At 42.8% G+C, this 23,881-nt stretch overlaps 1 protein-coding gene across 2 annotated transcripts in view; it reads right to left on the reverse strand.

Annotated features, from left to right (window-relative positions):
• The window catches only part of TNFAIP8 (TNF alpha induced protein 8), a 109,132-nt gene extending 88,125 nt beyond the window's left edge, over positions 1-21,007 (reverse strand). The window contains exon 1 of one of the 2 annotated variants that reach the window (XM_075854811.1): positions 20,825-21,007. In XM_075854811.1, coding sequence (XP_075710926.1) covers position 20,825 — 1 coding nt within the window. In that variant the 5' untranslated portion in view covers positions 20,826-21,007. The remainder of the gene's footprint in view (positions 1-20,824) is intronic. The other variant, XM_075854808.1, reaches the window with a different exon arrangement.
• Positions 21,008-23,881: the final 2,874 nt, after the last annotated feature.

Consider the following 23,881-nt stretch of genomic DNA (forward strand, 5'->3'; position numbering starts at 1 on the left):
TTATCTTGGGTTATAGTTAGCATTTTGAACCCACAGTTTTTTTGCCAAATTTATTTGAATTTGTATGTGAAGATGAAAATCTACTTTTTTTCTGAAAAAAACGTAGAAATTTTTAATTTTTACAAGGAATAAAAAGGAGAAAAAACACCCCAACATATGTAAAGCAATTTGTCCCGATTATAGCAATACCCCATATGTGGTAATAAACTGCTGTTTGGATCCACAGCAGGGCTCAGAAGGGAAGGAGCACCATTTGGATTTTGGATTTCTGATTTTGCTGGAATAGTTTTTAGTGCCGTGTCACGTTTGAAATGCACTGGAGGGACCAAAACAGTGGAAACCCCCCAAAAGGTGACCCCATTTTGGAAACTAAACCCCTCAAGGAATTTTTCTAGGGGTATAGTTAGCATTTCGACCCCACAGTTGTTTTGCTGAAATCATTGGAATTAGTCTGTAAAGGTGAAAATCAAATTTTTACAAGGAATAAAAGCACCCCAACATTTGTAAAACTATTTCTCCCAATTACGGAAATACCCCATATGTGGTAATAAACTGCAGTTTGGACCTATAGCGGGGGTTAAAAGGGAAGGAGCGCCATTTGGCTTTTGGAGCTAAAATTTAGCTGAAATGGTTTTCGGGTGCCATGTAGAATTTGCAAAGCACCTGAGAGCCCAAAACAGTGGAAACCACACAAAAGTGACCCAATTTGGGAAACGACACCACTTAAAGAGGCTCTGTCACCAGAATAAAAATGCTCTATCTCCTACATCAGTTTATCGGCGCTGGAATGTAGTTACTAGCAATGAGTTTTTATTTTAACAACGATAATTTTTTTTAACAAAGTTATGGCGTTTAGAACATTTATGCAAATGAGGTCCTTAATGCCCAACTCAACTGGGCGTTTTTTAATTTTCAACCAAGTGGGCGTATGACAAAGAGGTGCATGACACTGGCCAATACGCATCATGCACCTCTCTGCCTTACACCCAAGCTAGACTCACTGAGCAGCGCGGTCTCGCGAGACCGCGCTGTGATGTCACTTCTGCCCACAGGTCCTTCATCCCTGCGTCTGAAGACAACATCTTTCGTCTCCCTCCAGGCCGATGAGAAGTCCCAGTCGTCGGATCGGTAGTAGCAGCAGACTGGAGGGAGACGAAAGATGTTGTCTTCAGACGCAGGGATGAAGGACCGGTGGGCAGAAGTGACGTCACAGTGCGGTCTCGCGAGACCGCGCTGCTCAGTGAATCTAGCTTGGGTGTAAGGCAGAGAGGTGCATGATGCGTATTGGCCAGCGTCATACACCTCTTTGTCATACGCCCACTTGGTTGAAAATTAAAAAACGCCCAGTTGGGCATTAAGGACCTCATTTGCATAAATGTTCGAACCGCCATAACTTTGTTAAAAAACATTGTTTTTAAAATAAAAACTCATTGCTAGTAACTACATTCCAGCGCCGATAAACTGATGTAGGAGATAGAGCATTTTTATTCTGGTGACAGAGCCTCTTTAAGGAATCTATCTAGGGGTATAGTAAGCATTTAGACCCCACAGTTCTTTTGCAGAATTTATTAGAATTAGGCCGTGAAAATGAATATCAACATTATTTCCACTAAAATGTTGAATATTTTCAATTTCACAAAAGATAGAGGAAAAAGAACCAACATTTGTAATGCAATTTCTCCCGAGTATGGCAATACCCCACATGTTGTCATAAGTGGGGTTTTTTCATTAGAAAGTAATTAACCCTTTCCGGACTGATCCATTTTTTGCTTTTTATTTTTCGTTTTTCCCTCCACGCTTTCCAAGTGCCATAACTTTATTTTTCTGTCAATAGAGTGCTGTGGGGGCTTATTTTTTGCGGGATGTGCTGTAGTTTTTATTGGTACATACAACTTCTCGAGCAGTTATTACATTTTTTGGTAGAGCCAAGGTGACAAACAGCATTCACCGTGCGAGTTAAATAATGGTATATTGTAATAGTTTGGAATTTTACAGACACAGCCATACTAATTTTGTGTATTTTTTACATTACTTTAGAGGGAAAAAAAAAAAGTGAAAAGGGTTTTTTTTTTGTGACTTTTAATATTTAATTTTTTTCACTAATAATAACCATTTACTTTTGTTTTTACAAATTTTATTAGCCCCTCTAGGGGACTTGAACCAGCAATCAGTATCTGTGGGCACAAACTGCTGTTTGGGCACGGTGCAGGGCTCAGAAGGGAGGGAGCGGCACTTTGCTTTTGGAGCGCAGATTGTGCTTGGTAGTAGTTATGTTTGGCGTTTTGCTGGTATTTCAGTTTATAATATGGGGACATATGTAATCTGTGCGGAGTACATCAGGGAATAATAAGAGGGTATAATAGTGGGAAAAATACATAGATTTGTGGCCAGTGTCGCACTGATAAATGGCGCCCAATCTTATCCGCTTTTGAAACACTGCACATTTTGCATCGCAATATTCTGAGAGCCAGAACTTTCTTATTTTTTCACCACTGGAGCTGTGCGAGGGCTTATTTGTTGCGGGACAATCTGTACTTTTCATTGGTACCATTTTGGGGTACATGCTATTTTTTTGATCATTTTTTATTCAAGCAAGGTGACCAAATGTCTTATTCTTTTTTTTTTTTTTATGGCGTTAAACATGGGCTATAAATTACCAATTTACTTTATTCTACGAGTCGCTACGATTACGGCGATACCATGTGTATAGCTTTTCTTATGTTTTGCAGAGTTTGCGCAATAAAATCACTTATTTATAAAATAAAATATAGTGACAAAAAATAAATTGAGAGCCATAACTAACTTTTTTAGTCAAAAAAGCTGTGTAAGGACTTTTTTTTGCGGGATGGGTTGTAGTTCATATTGCTACTATTTTGGCGTACATGCGACTTTTTGATCACTTTTTATTGTATATTTTGCGAGGGATGGAGACCAAAAAAAGTGATTCCAGCGTTGTTTTTTTATTTATTTTTCCGGTGTTCATTGTGTGGGAAAAATAATATTATAGTTTTATAGTTATAGTTGGGGTCGTTACGAACGCGGTGATACCAAATGTGTAATTTTTTTTTAACATGTTCATTTTTTCCTATAATAAAAGACTTATCATAGGAAAAAAAGCAGTGTTTGTTTATTTAACTTATACACTACCGTTCAAAAGTTTAGGGTCACTTATAAATTTCCTTATTTTTGAAAGAAAAGAACAGGTTTTTTTCAATGAAGATAACATCAGAAATACACTCTATATACATTGTTAATGTGCTAAATGACTATTCTAGCTGCAAACGTCTGGTTTTTAATGCAATATCTACATAGGTGTGTAGAGGCCCATTTCCAGCAACCATCACTCCAGTGTTTTAATGGTACATTGTGTTTGCTAACTGTGTTAGAAGGCTAATGGATGATTAGAAAACACTTGAAAACCCTTGTGCAATTATGTTAGCACCGCTGTAAACAGTTTTGCTGTTTAGAGGAGCTATAAAACTGACCTTCCTTTGAGCTAGTTGAGAATCTGGAGCATTACATTTGTGGGTTCAATTAAACTCTCAAAATGGCTAGAAAAAGAAAGCTTTCATGTGAAACTCGACAGTCTATTCTTGTTCTTAGAAATGAAGGCTATTCCATGCGAGAAATTACCAAGAAACTGAAGATTTCCTACAACGGTGTGTACTACTCCCTTCAGAGGACAGCACAAACAGGCTCTAACCAGAGTAGAAAGAGAAGTGGGAGGCCCCGCTGCACAACTGAGCAACAAGACAAGTACATTAGAGTCTCTAGTTTGAGAAATAGACGACTCACAGGTCCTCAACTGGCAGCTTCATTAAATAGTACCCGCAAAACGCCAGTGTCAACGTCTACAGTGATGCTGGCCTTCAGTGCAGAGTGGCAAAGAAAAAGCCATATAGGAGACTGGCTAATAAAAGGAAAAGATTAATATGGGCAAAAGCACACAGACGTTGGACAGAGGAAGATTGGAAAAAAGTGTTATGGACAGACGAATCGAAGTTTGAGGTGTTTGGATCACACAGAAGAAAATTTGTGAGACGCAGAACAACTGAATAGATGCTGGAAGGGTGCCTGACGCCATCTGTAAAGCATGGTGGAGGTAATGTGATGGTCTGGGGTTGCTTTGGTGCTGGTAAAGTGGGAGATTTGTACAAGGTAAAAGGGATTTTGAATAAGGAAGGCTATCACTCCATTTTGCAACGCCATACCATACCCTGTGGACAGCGCTTGATTGGAACCAATTTCATCCTACAACAGGACTATGACCCAAAGCACACCTCCAAATTATGCAAGAACTATTTAGGGAAGAAGCAGGCAGCTGGTATTCTATCTGTAATGGAGTGGCCAGCGCAGTCACCAGATCTCAACCCCATAGAGCTGTTGTGGGAGCAGCTTGACCGTATGGTACGCAAGAAGTACCCATCAAGCCAATCCAACTTGTGGGAGGGGCTTCTGGAAGCATGGGGTGAAATTTCTCCCGATTACCTCAGCAAATTAACAGCTAGAATGCCAAAGGTCTGCAATGCTGTAATTGCTGCAAATGGAGCATTCTTTGACGAAAGCAAAGTTTGAAGGAGAAAATTATTATTTCAAATAAAAATAATTATTTCTAACCTTGTCAATGTCTTGACTAGATTTTCGAGTCATTTTGCAACTCACTTGATAAATATAAGTGTGAGTTTTCATGAAAACACACAAAATTGTCTGAGTGACTGCAAACTTTTGAACGGTACTGCAACTTTTATTTTTACACTTTAAAATATTGTTATCTTTTTTTTTTTTTACTTGTCCCACTAGGGGACATTTAGACTTGCAGCTCTGATCGCTGCTGGAATACAGAACACTACCCACGTAGTGTAATGCATTCCAACTGTCCTTGTGACGTGACAGTCACTCTGACAGGAAGCCTAGGGGGACCAGCTTCCGGCTGGTCCTCATAGGCTTCCATACATGGCAGCACGGAGGCCATTGTCTGGCCTCCGGTTGCCATGACAAGGATAGCCGGCCCCCGCAAATGGGGGCTGCCGATCTGCTCTAAACATCTCAAATGCGGCGATCGCAATTGAACATCGCATTTGAGGGGTTAAATGCCTAAATCAGCGCCGCGGTTAACTGTTAAAGCGCGGACGCGCGAAGTTACTGCTCACCTGGACGTGCATTTACGCCAAGATGCGGGAAGGGGTTAAAGGACAGAACGATAATGAGTACTGCCCTGCTAAGAGCTTTAACAGGTTCCCGACCGCTGGCCGTATTTATACGGCCAGCGGTCAGGGTCTCTGAAGTCAGCCGTATAGACTAATTACGGCGGCACTTCAGAGACTGTGCACGCGCGATCGCGTGCACACAGCTCTATGCCCTGGCTGTTGCTAACAGCCATGGGCACTGGGCAGAATGTCAGGGGCCAATATTTTGGCCCCTGAACATGTGATCGCTGTGACAACCAATCACAGCGATCACATGCATTTCTGCGTATAAAACAGTGTGCACGCGATCGCGTGCACACAGCCCTGTGGCCACGCTGTTACCAACAGCTCTGGGCACTGGGCAGAGTATCAGGGACCAATCTGATGGTCCCTGAACATGTGGTCGCTGTGAAAACCTATCACAGCGACCACATTTGTTTTATTTTGACTTTTCTGGCAGTAAATCTCCTGCCTCTTTTCTTCTCCTCAAACATTGTTTCAGTTTGAGGAGAAGAAGAGACTCGAGAGCATTGCTGCCAGAAGATTACAGTTACAAAAAAATACAGTTACACTATAAAACATTCTCTGTATAGATAGTAATCTATCTATCTATCTATACAATCTATCTATCCATCTATCTATCTACCTTTCTTTGATTCTATTAGAATAGGCAGGGAGTATATATATATATATATAATATATATAGCAATAGCAGTTTATTTTTTTGTTAGCGGTAGTGTAGATATATATACCAGTTAGTTTGTGCGTTTTATAAAAAAAAAAAAAAAAAAAAATTTAGTTTAGTGTTAGTGTTAGTTACGTTATGGCGAGGAAGTTGTTTAGCGCCGAGGAGGCATACGCCATGCTGTGGTCTGAGTCGGAGACCGCATCAGAGATGGAACCTGTTTTGGGAAGTGACGATGACAGCGTCACTTCAGGTTCATCTTCAGGGGACTTTGTCCCTGATGCAGTTGAAACTGCAGAACATGAAAGCGCAGGGCCAAGTAGCGCTGTAGCACGGGACAGCCTGGTCCCTCCTGTCCAGGCACATGTATGGGCACCTGCCCGATCTTTTGGGCCTAGAATCCACGGATTTACTGCCACTCCTGGCATAACCGTGGACAATACAAATTTTGTCCAAATGGATTACTTCCATTTATTTATAAAAACGGACGACATCCTAAATCAGATTGTCCACGAAACAAATTTATATGCCACTCAATATATAAGGCAGAAACCTTCATCCACCCATGCCAGAGATTGGACGCCCACCAATTTGCAGGAATTTCAAAAAAAATTTGGGGCTCACCCTAAATATGGGTATTGTCAAAAAGCCCTCCATTAGGTCTTACTGGTCAACAAGACCCGCCCAAGCCACCCCAGTATATTCTGCAGTAATGCCCAGGTCTCGTTATGAGACAATAATGAGGTTTCTCCACTTCAATGACAACGCACAGGCGCCCCCAAGTACCGATGCAAACCGGGATCGGTTGTTCAAAATAAGACCGCTAATAAATTCCCTGAATAATTTATTTCTGCAACTCTACACCCCTGAGGAGAATGTAAGTGTGGACGAATCCCTCCTCAACTTCCATGGCAGACTTAGCTTTCGCCAATATCTACCTTCCAAAAGGGCAAGATATGGCGTTAAGCTTTATAAACTGTGCGAAAGCGGGTCAGGATATACCACCGCCTTCAGGATTTATGAAGGGCGGGACCGCACAATAAATGTTCCTGGATGCCCCCCTGATCTTTCCACCAGCAGCAAAATTGTGTGGGAGATAATGCAGCCTCTGCTTCACAAGGGGTACCACCTGTACTGCGACAATTTTTATTCCAGTGTGCCCCTGTTTAGGCATTTGCATGATACAAGGACTGGGGCATGTGGTACCATGAGCAAAAACCGAATTGGTTTTCCACAGCAATTAGTGGGGAAGCGCATGGTAAAGGGGGACTCCTGTGCTTATGCATCTGAAGAATTGCTGGCGGTCAAGTTCAGGGATCGCAAAGACGTGTATGTGCTAAGCACGATTCATACCGCAGGAACAGTGGCAGTGAGGGAAAGGGGGGCAACATCGGACAAGCACAAACCAGTGAGCGTGTCCGAATATAACAAGTACATGGGGGGGGGGGGTGGATTTAAGCGACCAGGTTTTACAGCCCTATTTAGTAAAACGCAAAACTAAAACCTGGTACAAAAAAGTGGCCATTTATTTGTTACAGGTGGCCATCCAAAACTCATTCGTGCTCTACAAAAAAAACAGAGGCAGACACACATACCTGGATTTCCAGGAGAAAATTATTGAAGGCCTCATTTTTGATGTTCAGGACACCCGAGAATGCCCCCAGTCTGAGGATGTCACACGACTAACTGAAAGACACTTCATCAGTCGGATTCCCCCAACACCAACCAGAAGCAAACCCCAGAAAAAGTGTCGCGTCTGCAGAAAAGACGGGCACCGCAAAGATTCCCGATATTTGTCCCTCATGTCCCTCGCAACCAGGCCTGTGCATTGAGCCATGTTTTAAAAAATACCACACTGTTCTGAATTATTAGATTTGAGTTAATTAGTTGAAAATATATTTGCCCTACATTACATTATTATTTTTCCCCTGATTTTACTCCAAGGGTGAGGGAGGGAATGGGTGGGGGTGGATGTCATGTTTGCATGTTTTCTAAAGTTCATCTGCTGGAGAGCTCCATTTGCATAAACCTGCAATTTCTTATTTTAGAAAACCCCAAAAAATAAATTCCCATTATACCCCTAGATGAATATTTTGGGATTTCTGCTTCAAGAGCAGATATTTTGGAAGTGTTATAGAAACTCTGTTGAGTTTTGTAAAACCAGCTTTGAAAAAAAGTGATTTGTGAAATAAGCTTCTTCTATCGTCCGCCCTCCTACATCTCTATGTGATAATAAGGCCCACATATTTGGTATCCCCATGCACAGGAGAAGTGGCAGAATGTGAAAGGAGATGAATTTTGTCCGTGGTCTATACCGTGTGTGAAAAATGCTGGTATAAACTGACGCATTTGATAAAAAATTGCTAATTTTATTTTCTTCCACCTTATTCAAGAAACTTTCAGAAGAAAACTGGACTGTCTAAAAATATGATAAACCCCTTGAAGGAAACCTTGTGGGGTCTACTTGTGTGAATGAAGTCATTTATGGGGTGTTTCTAATGTTTCAGCAGCATTAGGCCCCCCAGAAAACAGTATGCGGCTATAAAATCAAATGCAATTCCTGGACCGAAAAGGCCAAAAAGCCTCCTTTTATGCCAAGCCCTGGCACATGCCCGCACAGTGAATAAGGCACACATATTTGGTATCCCCATGCACGGGAGAAGTGGAAGAATGTGAAAGGAGATTAATTTTGTCCGTGGTCCATACCGTGTGTGAAAAATGCTAGCATAAACTGACGCAATTGCTAAATTCTTGCATTTTTTTCCAATTTTGCCCACTTTAGAGAAAAAAATAAAAATGATATATACTGACAAATGCCACTAAAACAAAGCCCTATCTGTCCTTTAAAAAGAGTGTAAAACTCAAAGATGAACTTTATTCACCTGTAGAGTTATAGTCATGTAAAGAAGCGCATAGCAAAATTGTAAAATTTGCTTTGGTCATTTAGCTGTAAAACAGCCTAGTCCTTAACCGGTTAAGTATAGATAGTTTGGTGGAGAGGAGGGTGTAAAGATTGCTCTTGCAATTCATATCACTCTCCTGTTCAGCTTCGGCCAGCATTAGAAGCAAAGGTCCAGCTTCGTCTGCAACCTTAAACTGTATGTTCCTCAGAGTTTGGTCTGTGGAATCCGTGGAACTAGAAGCGTCTAAAATAGACAGGAGCGCTGGTTCAATCTCAGGTGAAATGAACGTCTGGATATCAGGGATGCCAATCTAAGGACCAAATCATCCTTTTTAACAAGAGTTGTCCTAGAGGCCAACTGAGCAAATGCTCTTCCTTCTGCTATGATTCTGTGATGGCCCATCCTTGTGAAAGTAACTTAGTAGGGGGTGTCTTGCCCACTAAGGCCACACGGGCCCTCTGCTTATCACTCTGCTTGCCCCGCTCAGCTGATGCAGCAGACCTGGTGACTCTATCCGACGCCCAGTCCACTTCCAAGTGGGGTGAGGGAAATACCTCTGCGGACCGGTCAGGTGAAGCAAACACCTCGCAGGGATTTTTCCCTCATGTGTTGCTCAACCAAGCAGAGTATACAGAAGCAGTGTCTGTTAACCCTCCTAAAAATGCCCGTAATTGGTGTGTCTGCAACTTTCACATGACCACACTGCTACAAGGTAGGAGCGCGGACACTATAGTTTCAGCTGCAATTTCAGGAGGCACCCGCCGGCACCTAGTAGATGGTGCTAAGTGGCTGCCTCCCGAATAACAAAAGCCAATTACAGACCTATGCAGCTGTGTTGTCATACAGTTGCATTTGTTCCTTTGCTTACTATTGACCATGCATTTTTTTTGGGAAGAAAAATAAAGATGTATTCTGTCCCTCTGCAAAGAAAACATAGAAGGGGCTGTGGTCACTTTGTTCTAATGATCAGTGGGGATACAAGCATTTGCACCCATATATCACATGACCTGTAGTTATGAAAGAAGGTTGCTTTTTTCAATCGAAGTCAATAGCAACAGCTGAATCTGCATATTAATGGGGCCATCAGCAATTTTAACTGCCAGAGAAATAACTTCAGGCTGACAGCTATCTTATGTCTATGACCTGCTAATAATAATTTAGAGATTCAGAAAATTCCATGATGCCACAGATTGCAGCGCCAGCATGGTTTAATAATGCAGCCACGTACAACTTTTACCTATATTGCAGTTCTAAAATGCCCACTGATGTCTATGAAGAGTCTTAAAGTGTAACTGTAGTGTGAATAAAACTTAGTGACATGTCAGAAGTTAACTGTTTGGGGTCCGGGTCCTATAGATTTTTTTTTTGTTTTTTTTTTTAAAACGACTGCCTTTTTAATAATATGAATGCATCTTTTTTTGTGTGTGTGTTACATAAGACAGCGCTTGAAATACGGATGCAATTCCTGTTCATCAATAAAAGGACAACTGTTCAGTACTATGATCCAAAACAGATGCTATATGTTCTGTAATTATGGATGTATTGCTAGGCATATGCTTGCGTGAGTGGCCTTACAATGCAAAATGGCAAAAAAAACAACCAGTGGAGAGACCAAGAGAACTCAGAAATGGTTAAATATAAAAGCCCCATCCTGTATTTTGTCTGAATGACGTCTCAGAAATAGTGTACTGTACAACAGTGACAATACATTGCCTTGTTTATACAAATAAAACACTATTGCACATGGGTGGCAGAACATGTCTTACATACACCACCCAATCCCGTAACATTTACAAACAGACATTCCATTCTTACACATTGGGTCATTTCCTCCTTCCTAAATAAATACTGAAAAGTCAGAACAATTACCCCACAGTCTGAACTGCTCAGATACTTTATGTTAATATACCCAAATCACGACCATCACAGGGATGGAGTATCTAATGTAGTAAACAAATCACCAGCCGCCAGGAAACATCATGAAATCAGGCGCACTCTAGAAACACTTCCTCACTTGAACGAATCCAGAGGAGTTTAGGAAAAAAAAAAAAAAAAGAAACCGAGTGAGGTTTTTAGGTTAGGTGTTCTTTACATCTGGCTCCCATCCAAGAGAGAAGGGAAAACTAAGAACAAGGCTTTTCAGTCTTCTAGTGAGTCTTGTGCCCATATGAAAGGTCAAAAAGTAACTTCTACACTGATCAGAACTTTTTATTTTTTTTGTTTCATACTTTTTATCAGTAAGAGTCTGACAATTTTTCAACGCACTTTAAAAGTTGTAGTACTCCGCTTTCTACAAGCACGCAAGGAAATATTATAACACCTACTTAAAAGTTAACCAGACGTTTGTTTTATATTTACCATGATTTTCTGAATAATTTATATTTTATTTTGTATTACAAGGAAATGGACTGTAAAAAAAATATTTAAGAGGGTAAAGACCAACCTCATTTACATCACACAGTCCCCCAGTGGGATGTTTCCTGCCGGGAGACACCATGCAATACAGAAAAACAACACACCAGCACAAGGTCCACCAAATTCACCAAGTGTCCATCCACTGAGTTTACAAATGCCTGCTGTATTCTACAACCAAAACCCTCTCTGGATGTTGCCCTCTAACAAAAGCGGGTCTCATGCAGGAACCCCGTAATAGTAAAATGTGCCATATAGAACAGATAGAAAGAGGTTTTCAGAACTAAACATTGCCTTTACAATTTGGGATAGATGGGAACTTTGACTTTCATGAGACTTGCATGCAAATTTAAGTGCACCGCAACGTCTACCATTATCAACATTTTACGATAGTGGCAAGTTCACATGCAACTTTTTGCCAATAAAGAATAACAGAAATTGCATTGAGAGTAGACAATGGCTTGCTTGTGACTTTAAAGGGGTTGTGAAGTCTCTCTATTCCACCCGATCCATTAATGTCTGGTGAATAGCTAGGATATGCCAACACATTATGATCAGTGGGCTCCAACCTCTGGGACCGCCACAGATCCTGAGACTAGGAGATGCAGTGCTGAGTTAGCATTGTGTCCCATTCACTGTTTTTCCCTGCACAGTGGCAAAACTGCAGCATGACCCATTCACGTAAGTGGGGCCGGCTGCAATTCCCTGCACAGTCAGGTGCCCAGAAGAGGCATGGTGTGGGGTAAATTTAGAATGGGATGCAGCACTAAATTAGCATTGTGGCTCCTTCATTCTCATGATCGGTGGAGGTCATAAGAATATGCCATCGCTTTGATTAAAGGGTTATTCCCATTTATAAACAGATCTGCAACAAAATAAGGTTGTAATAATGGCAGGTTCTGCCAAACCTCCAATAAAATTCAGTCTGGTAGCAACTCAGTATGAGTCAGCTGTATTTAGAGGTCATGCCAGGTCAGATAGACATTCTAAAAAAAACATTATGAGCTACTGAAGTTAGAGTGTGCTTGAAGGCGGTGTAGGATAGTGGGGAGAGAGCGGCAGGGTTGGCCACAGTGAACAAGAACAATTGGTCGATGCAATCAGGCGGCGTGCGGTTATGTAGCATGGTCAACAAGAAACGCTCGGGGCGCAAGAGAATGGCAGTGCAGGAACTGCAGAGAATTGGTAATCATATTAAAAAATTCTAGCCACCTTTCAGCTGTTCGTAGGACTAGGTCTGTACAAATCTGTATAACCATACAGCAAGCAAAAAGCATTTTGTAGTCCGATAACTTTTCATTATAAAATGTTTAAGTGATATTTGCATAAAATCCATTTAAATGTATGCAACGGGTCCTCAACATTAATGTGTATTCAGTCAAATAAGCGCTAGCTGTAGAGGATCATAGAAAAATTATACACCAATGAAGACGTACCACTAAATAAATGCTTCGAATTCAGATATAACCTCAATTACTGACAACGATAGACAATAGAAATACTGATGTGATCTATGAAGTTGTAATCAGAACTGACCATTCAGTCGAATTATTGCATCACATAAACCTAAAGACACACTAATAAAAGGGACGTATGGCACATGTAACAATAGCCTGAGAGTCTCCTGTACACAACATAATGCAAATTTAGATTAAACAGAAACATAAATGTTATAACAACCTGATGTGAAATGTCACTTCTAGTTAATACAAATAAACAAAAGTAATTAAAGTATCCCCCTTACAGTAAGTTCAAAGCAACCATGTGTTTTCAGTAAAAAAAAAAAAAAAAGTTGTAAGGCCTCATGTACACGACCGCATTGGTTTTTCGGTCTGCAAGACCACAGGTCCTTCGCTTTTCTTCGGACCGCAAAAAAACTTTTTTGGGCATTCATGTGTCATCAGGATTCACTGACCCACAACAATTTCACCAGTGGTGTGAGCCCGCGAATCCAGACCGTAAAATGACATGTCCTGAGTTTTTGCGGTCCGGTTTCCCAGCCCCAGCACAGATTCGTAAAAAACCACGGTCGTGTGCATGGGGCTATTGAAATTAATGGGTCCGCATTTTATCCGCAAAAATGTGGATAAATCGCGGCCGCAAAAGTATAGTTGTGTGCATGAGGCCTAAGACTACGGCAATATCCACACGTCGCTTTAAAATCCGACGTGGATTTCTGAGGCGAATGGGATGCGGTTGTGCGGCAGATCTATACGAAGATTAGTCCCAATGTCATTCAACTGGGCTAATCCTACGATTTTCTGTGTAAAATCAACAGAAGTAGAATGCTAAATTTGCGTGAAAATTTGGAATATGTGAACGGAGTTGCAGAAACCCCATTGTGTACGACGCAGATTGTGGTTGGATTAGCAACGGATTTCATAGGGGGGGGATCCTGAGTGGGCCCCCCCTATGATGTACATATGCTTTTAACCCCTTCCTGACATTTGTCATCTGGCTACGTCATGGAAAGCTAGTGCTTCCCGCATTTTGCCATACCCATACGACAAATGGTGGACACCAGTTCAGAAGCTGAGTCGGTGCCACCATCCCCGGGTGTCAGCTGTATGTTACAGCTGACACCCTGGGGTAAAGGCAGGGACCGAAGTTTGCTCCGATCCCTGCCATTAACCCCATAAATGCAGTGATCAAAAGCGATCGCTGCATTTAAGGGGTTTGCAGCTCATCAGCACCCAGGCAATGAAATTGCGAGGGTGCCGGTGGCTGCAAAGGCAACCGGAGGCCTAACACTAGCCTCCCGGTATGCCTAGTACGGAAGCCTAAAAAGGCAAGATGGCGAAGGATCAGGAGCTGAGCCGGCGTCATCAGCGGTGGATGTCAGCTGTATGTTACAGCTGACATCCACCTATAACGGCAGGAACCGGAGCTAGCTCAGATTCCTGCCATTAACACCTTAGATGCAGCGAGCGAAAGCGATTGCTGCATTTTAGAGGTTGGTAGCAGATCGGCAGCCCTGCCATGCAATCACAGGGCTGCCGACTGCTGCTATGGCAACAGGAGGAGCATATTAGGCTTCGCCTCCAGGCGGGGCCTAATCGGCTTGCGGTCAGTCAATGACGAACAGATCTAATACATATTGCACTACCTATGTAGTACAATATATTAGTAAAAAAAAATCAGACAGTTGAACCTTCAAGTCCAGTGGGACTAAAGAAAAGTGTCAAAAAAGTTGTAAAAAAAATATAATAAAAGTAATAAAATAAAACAGTATCAAGTCCTTTATGCTTGAAAATAAATAGACCATACATATTTCGTATCGCCGCATCCATAACGGCCTGAACTATAAAAAATAATCCAACGCGGTGTACGGCGTAAAAAACAATGCCAGAATTTCTGTTTTTTGGTCACTTTGCCCTACAAAAATTGGAATAAAAAGTGATCAAAAAGTCTCATGTATCCAAAAATGGTACCTATAAAAACTATAGCTCGTCTCGCAAAAAACAAGCCCTCAAACAGCTCCGTCGCCGACTATATTAAAAAGTTATGGTTCTCACAACATGGTGACAGAAAAAATAAATTCTTTGTACAAAAGTGATTTTATTGTGCAAAAAGTTGTAAAACATAAAAAAAGTGCTATAAATTTGGGTCGCATGTACCCAAAAATGGTACCAATAATAACTACAGCTCGTCCTGCAAAAAGATAACAGCCCTCATGCCACTACGTCTAGGAATTTTTTTTTAATTATTTAAGGCTCCAATAAGTCAGGAAACAAAAAAATTTGCATTCCGAGGGGAACATATCTTCTGTTTCAAGAGGCGATTTATCAAGGCCCTAAAATTAGGGAACCAGGAAGGAGAGGGTCCAAAACATATCTGCTTGAAGTGAAGGTGCCCGTATTATACCAGAACAACACTTCCCAGCAAAATTCCACAAACTACAAAAGGTGAAGAGTGTGTACCAAAAGGGGGATAAGTAAGGACATCATTTATCAGTGCGACTGTCACGGCGCGGAATGTGAACCCACTGGGCCGTACCGCATAGCGGAATAGCAGCTGGCCAAACAGGTACAATACAAAGCCTATAGTCCAGGAAGGGTAACTGAGGCAATGTAGACAGTAGCAGTGATTCAGGCTGAAGATAAGGCTCCGGCAGTAGACAGACACCCGGCGGGGTGTGACGCAGTAGAGGCAGTGGAAGACACAACTCGACTTCAACTCTAGATGACACAGAGGCACGGGATACAGGGTACAGGCAGCAGGAATGGGTAACACTGGGAACTGGAAAGCACTAGGAGACCATTTGCAAGACAAACTTTATGTACACAACGCTCAGGCGAAGATCAAGAGGGCAGAGCCCTTTTTATAGTCCAGCAGCATTCTGGACGGATTGCAGATTTCCTGCAATTATGCGCGCACTGGCCCTTTAAGGCCATGCGAGCGCCCTGCGGGAGCCAGTCACAGAACCAGGAAGTGAGTGCCGGCGTCTCTCAGGAGGGAGATGCCGCCGAGCACTCACACATCCATGGCCGTCAGAGCGTAAGTCAGAACGACGGGCCGCGGCCATAGACGTTACAGCGACACTGGCCTGTGCAGAAAGGATTGCTTCACAGCGTAACTATGGATTTATTGTTTTTTTTTTACCCCATTATTATACCACCTGACTATGCCCCTGATCTACTCCGCACAGATTACATATGCCCCCACATTATAAACTGAAGTACTAGTAATACTCCAAACAAAAAAACTACTACCAAGCTAAATCCACACTCCAAAAGCAAAATGGTGCTCCCTCCCTTCTGAGCCCAAACAGCTCTTTACTTCCACGAGCGTGGCATTGCCATACCCGGAAGAACCCTTTTAACAATTTTTAGGGGGTTGTTTCCAGTGGCACAAACTGGGCAGGACATATTTGCCACTGAAACGCCATATCTAGAGAAAAATTTAAAATTTTCTTTGCACCATCTGCAGTGCAATTATTTATGGAAAAGACCCGTGGGGTGAAAATGCTCACTACACCCCTTAATAAATGGCTTGAGGGGTGTAGTTTCCAAAATGGTGTCACTTCTCAGGGGTTTCTTTTATTATTTCACATCAGAGCCTCTGGAATTGTGAACCAATACTTTGTAAATTGTCAAATTAGGCCCAAACTTCGCATGGTACTCTTTCACTCCTGAGCCTGGTCGAGCGTCCAGGCAAAAGATTAGGGCCACATGTAGGGTAATTCTAAAACTGGGCACACAGCATAATAATTAGAGAGTGTCTTGTTATGGTGGCACAAACTGGGCACCACATATTGGAATATCTATGGAAAAAATACAATTTTCACTCTGCAACATCGAGTGCACACTAATTTCTAAAAAAAAAACACCTGCGTGGTTAACATGCCCACTACACCCCTAGATGAATACCTTGAGGGGTGTAGTTTCCAAAATGGGGTCACTTCAGGGGGGGGTTCCACTATTTTAGTCCCACAGGGGTTTTGCAAACACAACATAGCGACCAGAAACCAATCCAGCAAAATCTAAATCCAAAAGCAAAATGGCACTCCTTCCAATCTGAGCCCTACCTTGTGCCCAAACAGCAGTTTATGACCACATATGGGGTATTGCCGTACTCGGGAGAAATTGCTTTACAAATGTTGGGGTTCTCTTTTTCTTTTATTTGTTGAGAAAATGAAAAATGTTGAGCTAAAGCTACATCTTTTTGAAGAAAAAGGATTGTTTTTATTTTCACTGCCCAATTCTAAGAAAATCTATGAAACACCTGGGGTCAAAATGCTCACTAAACCCCTAGATGAATTCTTCAAGGGGTGTAGTTTCATGAATGGAGTCACTATTGGGTAGTTTCTACTGTACTGGTACCTTAGGGGCTTTGCAAAAGCAACATGGTGTCAAGAAACCAATCCTGAAAACCTGTGTTCCAAAAGTCAAATGGCACTCCTTCTCTTCTGATCTTTGCCGTTTGCCCAAACAGCAGTTTATGACCACATATGGGGTATTTCCGTACTCCAGAGAAGTTGCTTTACAAATGTTGGGGGTTCTTTTATTTGTTGAGAAAATGAAAAATTTTGAGCTAAAGCTACGTCTTATTGAGAAAATTACTGTTTTTATTTTCACTGCCCAATTCTAATAAAATCTATGAAACACCTGTGGGGGTCGAAATGCTCACTACACACCTAGATGAATTCTTCAAGGGGTCTAGTTTCCTAAATGGAGTCACTTTTTGAGAGTTTTCACTGTATTGTCCCCTCAGGGGCTTTGCAAATGCGACATGGCCTCCGCAAACCAGTCCTGCTAAATTTTAACTCCAAAAGCCAAATGGCGCTCTTTCCCTTCTAAGCCCTGCCGTGTGTGCAAACAGCCGTTTATGATCACATGTGGGGTATTGTTTTACTTGGGAGAAATTGCTTTACAAATTTTGCGGTGCTTTTTCTCCTTTAGACCTTGTGGAAATGAGAAAAAATTAGCTAAACCTACAATTTGAAAAAATATTTAGATTTTCATGGCCTACTTTCAATAATTTCTGCAAAAGACCTGTGGGTTCAAAAAGCTCACTATACCCCTAGATAATTTGCTCAAGGGGTAAATGGGATCACTTTGGGGGGGGGGGGGGGGATTTCCACTGATTTAGCACTGCAAGAGCCCTTCAAACCGGACATGGTGCCTAAAATATATACTAATAAAAAGGAGGCCCAAAAGGTGTTGCTTTGCTTCATAGGCCTGTGCTTAGGCACACTAGGGCCACATGTGGGATATTTCCTAAAACTGTATAACCTGGGCAACAAATATTGAGTTGTGTTTCTCTGGTAAAACTTTCTGTGTAACAAAAAAAAAGGATTACAAAATGCATTTCTGAAAAGAAAGAAACAAACTAAAATTTGTACATTTCACCTCTACATTTCTTTAATTCCAGTGAAACGTCTAAAGGGTTAAGAAACTTTCTAAATACTGTTTTAATTAATTTGAGGGGTGAAGTTTTTAAAATGGGGTGACCTATTGGGGATTTCTAGTATAGAAGGCCTTAAAAACCACTTCAAAACTGAACTGACCCCTGTAAAAATAGCCTTTTGAAATTTTCTTTAAAACGTTAGAAATTGGTGCTAAAGTTCTAAGGCTATGTTCACACAGTTTTTTTGCAGGCGGAATTTCTGCCTCAAAATTCAGTTTGGAAGTTTGAGGCAGATTTTCCTCTCCCTGCACGCCGATTTTCACTGCGTTTTTCACCCATTGAAGTCAAAGGGGGGGGGGGTCAGAGGTGTAAACGCCCAAACATAGGGCATGTCCCTACTTTCTCCCGCGAGATGGTTTTCCCGCTTGCGGGAAAAAGATACCTCCGCCTCCCATTGAAATCAATGGGAGGCATTTTAGGGCCATTTTTGACAAGTTTTGCGGCGCGGTTTCCGCGTCAAAAAACTCAGTGTGAACATAGCCTAAGCCTTGTAACGTCCTAGAAAAATAAAACGATGTTCAAAAAAACGATGCAAATATAAGGCAGACATATGGGGGATGGTAAAAAGCAACAATTTTGTGTGGTATAACTGCCTGTCTTGCAAGCCGATACATTTAAATTTAGAAAAGTGCTAATTTTTTGCTAAATTTTGGTGTTTTTCACAATTATATACTGAAAGTATCGAGCTAATTTTGCCAAGAACAAAAAGTCCAACGTGTCACAAGAATCTCAGAATCGCTTGGGTAGGTAAAAGCATTCCCAAGTTATTACCACATAAAGTGAAACGTCAGATTTTTAAAATGAGGGTCGGTTGTCGGGAAGGTCAAAAGTGGCCAAAGCGGGAAGGTGTTAAAGGGGCACATGGAGAGGGGGTGCTCGGCTTTCTCCTTTAGTTCCAAAGAAAAAAAATGGTATTGAAAAAAAGTGTCCTAAACGCTCTCTTCACACAAGGGACTCTGGAACCCGCGTTCTCCCAGCGACGCATTCCAAAACACATAACTTTTTTATCTTTCCGTCAACGTGGCCACATGAGGGTTCGTTATTTGCAGAATGAGTTGGATATTATTTTCTTTTAATGGCACCATTTTGGGGCACATATCACGTACTGATTACCTTTTATACAATTCTGACATTGTTTTTTAAGGCGTACACTGTATGTTATAAATATGTTAACTTTATTCTGCGGGCCATTACGATTACGCAGTTTCCAAATTTATAGGATTTTTTACGCTTTACCACTTTTGCACAATAAAAACAGCTTTACAAAATAATAAATTTTTGTATCGCCATATTCCAAGATGTATAACATTTGTATTTTTCTGCCGACTAAGCTTTGTGGAGACTTGTTTTTTGCGTGATGACTTACAGTTTTCATTGGCACCATTTGGGGGTATAAACTACTTTTGGTAAATTTGTGTACCTGTTTTCGGGACGCTGGGTGAACAAAAAAAAACATCTGTCTGGACTTGACCTTGCAATCTCTTGATCGCTCATATAGTACACTGCAATACTTCTGTACTGCAGTGTATTCTGCCTGTCAGCGTTTCACAGACAGGTAGCCTATTAGGCGTAATCCTGCCACAGTCCCTCCCTCTGTAAAACCACTTAGGTTAGGCACCGCGGTCAGTATCTGAGGGGTTAAACTCCGATACCAGCCACTGCTACATGGCATCAGTATGTTACAGATGACGCCCGCGCTGCAATAGTATGGCATGGTGCATGAACTCAGCTACAGTTATGTGTATTCTAACAAAACCAGCACCTGTGTGTTCATCACATGACCACGGACAGAATTTTATCCACTGGACGTAAACATTGAATATTCCTATGGAACAACAACAAGCAGAGATCTTGAAAAACCATGAGGTATTAATATGGAAAGTGAAAAATTAACATTAATTTGCTGAAAGTGGACAACCCCTCTAATACACAAAATAACGGTCTCCCCAACACAAACACGCTTGTTCTGCCAAGTGTGCAGGTTTATTTCAATGGGGCGAGAGAAGTAAACCGCTGACAGAAATCTTTGGTACCGGATTATCTCCCGCAAGAACAACGTCTGCCATCAGGGGAAATGAGGATCAGACAAGTTGAAGTCCAAGCTGCCCAATCCTATAGTTTCCTCCGAGATCAGCGGCACAATAGGTATCGGGTGGCCACATTTCTCTGAAATTTATGACCAAGGTTTCCACTGATGATTACAATACAGAATCTTTGGCGCTGCACCATTAAGCATTTTTTGGCAGAATATTCGTCCAAATTGAGCATTGACTGCACTTAAAATAATGCAAACGGTTGAAATAGAAACATTTCTATGGAACGGCTGTCCTCTCCATACATTTCTATACCCATCACATAAGGCTTTCTATTGTTGGTGGCTATTTCTTATTGCATATTATTGGAACACGAGATCAATCACAAAGTAAAAAAGAAAACACACAAATCGCTGTATAAATAAAAGTCATCATGTAACAATACTTTACACCATCCCCATCACTGAAGAAACAATTGCATTATCAGAAGCCTGCTCAGTCATGTGTTATACACTATAAAAGTTTTCCACAGACTACACAAGTTACTAGAGCAGGGCACACAAGCCAGGTAGGGGTGGCACCTACTTCACTCCTTACCCATTGCACAAAGGTAACCTTGCGCCTAAAGGCATGACTACTGACTACACTGGTTTATACAGCAACAGGGAAACAAACCACCCAGCGGCCGTTACTTACTGAGAGTGCGGAGAACACGGCAGAGTGTGATGGTTGCCACGTCCAGGATATAATAATCACCACAACCACCACCGGGTGATGCCAAGCGAGCAGCCGAGAGCACAAGCGCGCAGAGCTCCGGAGAAGTGCGGGACTGTGAGTGAGTGAGTGAACTTGGTGCTGGGGGCGGGGCTGAGCAATGGTGGCGGGGCGGACGCTGAGGGGAGCAGAGCTCTGTACGTACATATAGCACATAGCATGGCGTGTAGCGGCGTGTCCGTACGGCAGCGAGAATGTTATGTATGTGGTGAACGGGAGGCTGTACAATATGTCTGTACACAGCAGACAGCGAGATGTGTCCTGAATTCCATAGCCCTGATCAGCGGCCTCACCAATCTCCGTTTATAAAAAAAATTGCTGCAACATTGGTTCACACAGAGTGTTTTCGTTCGTTTTTCAGGCCGTAAACGCCCGAAAAACGGCCGAAAAATCGGAAACAAATATCTGCCCATTGAAATCAATGGGAAAAACGGCATTCTGTTCCGATGGGCCGGTTTTTTACGCGGCCGTTTTGAAAAACGGCCGTGAAAAAGAAGTGCAGGACACTTCTTGGGACGTTTTTAGGGCTCTTCTTCAGGGTATGTTCACACGGCCTATTTACGGACGTAAATCGGGCGTTTTTGCCCCGAATTACGCCCGAAAATAGCGCCTCAATAGCGCTGACAAACATCTGCCCATTGAAAGCAATGGGCAGACGTTTGTCTGTTCACACGAGGCGTATATTTACGCGCCGCTGTCAAAAGACGGCGCGTAAATAGACGCCCGCGTCAAAGAAGTGACCTGTCACTTCTTTGGCCGTAATTAGAGCTGTTATTCATTGACTCCAATGAATAGCAGCGCTAATTACGGCCGTAATTGACGCGGCGTTCAAGCGCCTGCACATGCCGGTACGGCTGAAATTACGGGGATGTTTTCAGGCTGAAACATCCCCGTAATTTCAGCCGTTACGGACCCCCGCCGTGTGAACATACCCTCAGGCTGGGTTCACACGACCACATTAACGTCCGTAATGGACAGACGTATTTCGGCCGGAAGTCCCGGACCGAACTCAGTGCAGGGAGCCGGGCTCCTAGCATTATAGTTATGTACGATGCTAGGAGTCCCTGTCTCGCTGCCGGACAACTGTCCCGTACTGTAATCATGTTTTCAGTACGGGACAGTAGTTCCACGGAGAGGCAGGGACTCCTAGCATCATACATAACTATGATGCGAGGAGCCCGGCTCCCTGCAGTGTGTTCGGTCCGGGATTAGCGGCCGAAATACGTTCCGTCCATTACGGACGCAATGTGCTCGTGTGAACCCAGCCTTAGGCTGGGTTCACACAACCTATTTTCAGGCGTAAATGAGGCGTTTTACACCTCGAATTACGCCTGAAAACACGGCTCAAATACGTAGGCAAACATCTGCCCATTCATTTCAATGGGTTTGCCGATGTACTGTGCCGACGACCTGTAATTTTACGCGTCGCTGTCAAAAGACGGCACGTAAAATAACAGCGTCGTCAAAGAAGTGCAGGACACTACTTGGGATGTAATTTGAGCCGTTTTTCATTGACTTCAATGAAGAACAGCTCCAAATTACGGCCGTAATTGATGCCTCGCGAAACGCGAGTACGAGCAATTACGTCTGAAATACAGGAGCTGTTTTCTCCTGAAAACAGCTCCGTAATTTTAGCCGTAATTGTCGTTATCGTGTGCACATACCCTTAGGGTATGTACACGTATATAAAGAAGTGGCTGAAAATTACGAGCCTGCTCAGGGTATGTTCACACAGCTTATTTTCAGGCTGATTTTGGAGCTTAAAAGGCTCATTTTACGCTCTGTGCTCACATGCAATCGCGAGATCACCCTGTGCTGTAAGTTCCACAGAAACTTTACCGAAGTGTCGGGAGTGTGAATAGACATCGTATAGACGCGAGATCACGCTGTGCTGTGAATACAGATGGACATGAATGGAGAGAAGTGTATGACGCTGATTGGTCACTGATTGGTCAGCGTCATACACTTCTCTTATAACGCCCAGTTGGTAAAAAGTAAAAAAACGCCCAGCTGGGCATTAAGAAACGAATTAGCATAAATCTAAAATTGTTCATAACTTGTACTTATAACCTGGTGACAGAGGCTCTTTAAACCAGCGGGATCCTGCTCGTTACCTTGACGTGTCGGCTGTAACACACAGCCGACACGCTCGTTCTATGGAGCGGGCTCAGCCTGTGAGCCCGCTCCATACTCCCCTACCCGATGTGCACCGTACATATCTGGCAGATGTCGGGAAGGGGTTAAATAGGTACAAGTTGCCCCTTTATTACTTATTATCACTAGTGCCCGCAAGGGAGCTACTGCTGCCATGGCTAGAATTGACATAGTCAGCTACCTCAGACGCCCGAGCTTGTGCAATGACCGTACCAGGGTTTGAGCATGCGTACATAGCCGCAGAATTTTAAGTCCAGCGCAGTAATCACATTTGGAAGCCGTCCCAGCGCCTATTAGGACAACGGGAAAGGGGATCTCTATGTATAGACCACTAGCATCGCCATTATTCACAGGATTTCATTATGAAGTAAACCATAGCTCCCTCAGGTAACTACTTCACTATTTTATTATTTCCTTAGGCGGGATTCACGCGACAAGGTTTCCCGGTCGGGTGCCGGCCGTTCATAAATCGGCCGGCACCCGGCTGCATTAGGAATAATAGACCCCTAATGGGGCTATTCACACGACCGATTTTTTGACGGCCGAGATAATCGGCCGTCAAAAAATAGGACATGCTCTATTTTCGGCCGGGTGCCCGGCCGCCCGGCTCCCATAGAGGTCTATGGGGCCGGGTAATACACGGCCATCACCGGAATGTGTCCCGAGTGATGGCCGGGTCTACCGTCGCTCGCGCACTCTTTCTCCTCCTCCTCACAGTGCAGAGTGCATGTGAGGAGGAGGAGGAGGGTCTTTTATTGCTCGCTGTAGGAGTCGGAATCCCCAATCCCCGGCCAGGAGAAGTGCGTGACTGCACTGTCCATATAT

This window comes from Rhinoderma darwinii, chromosome 1, assembly GCF_050947455.1.
Source record: "Rhinoderma darwinii isolate aRhiDar2 chromosome 1, aRhiDar2.hap1, whole genome shotgun sequence".
In the NCBI taxonomy this organism is placed as follows: domain Eukaryota; kingdom Metazoa; phylum Chordata; class Amphibia; order Anura; family Rhinodermatidae; genus Rhinoderma; species Rhinoderma darwinii.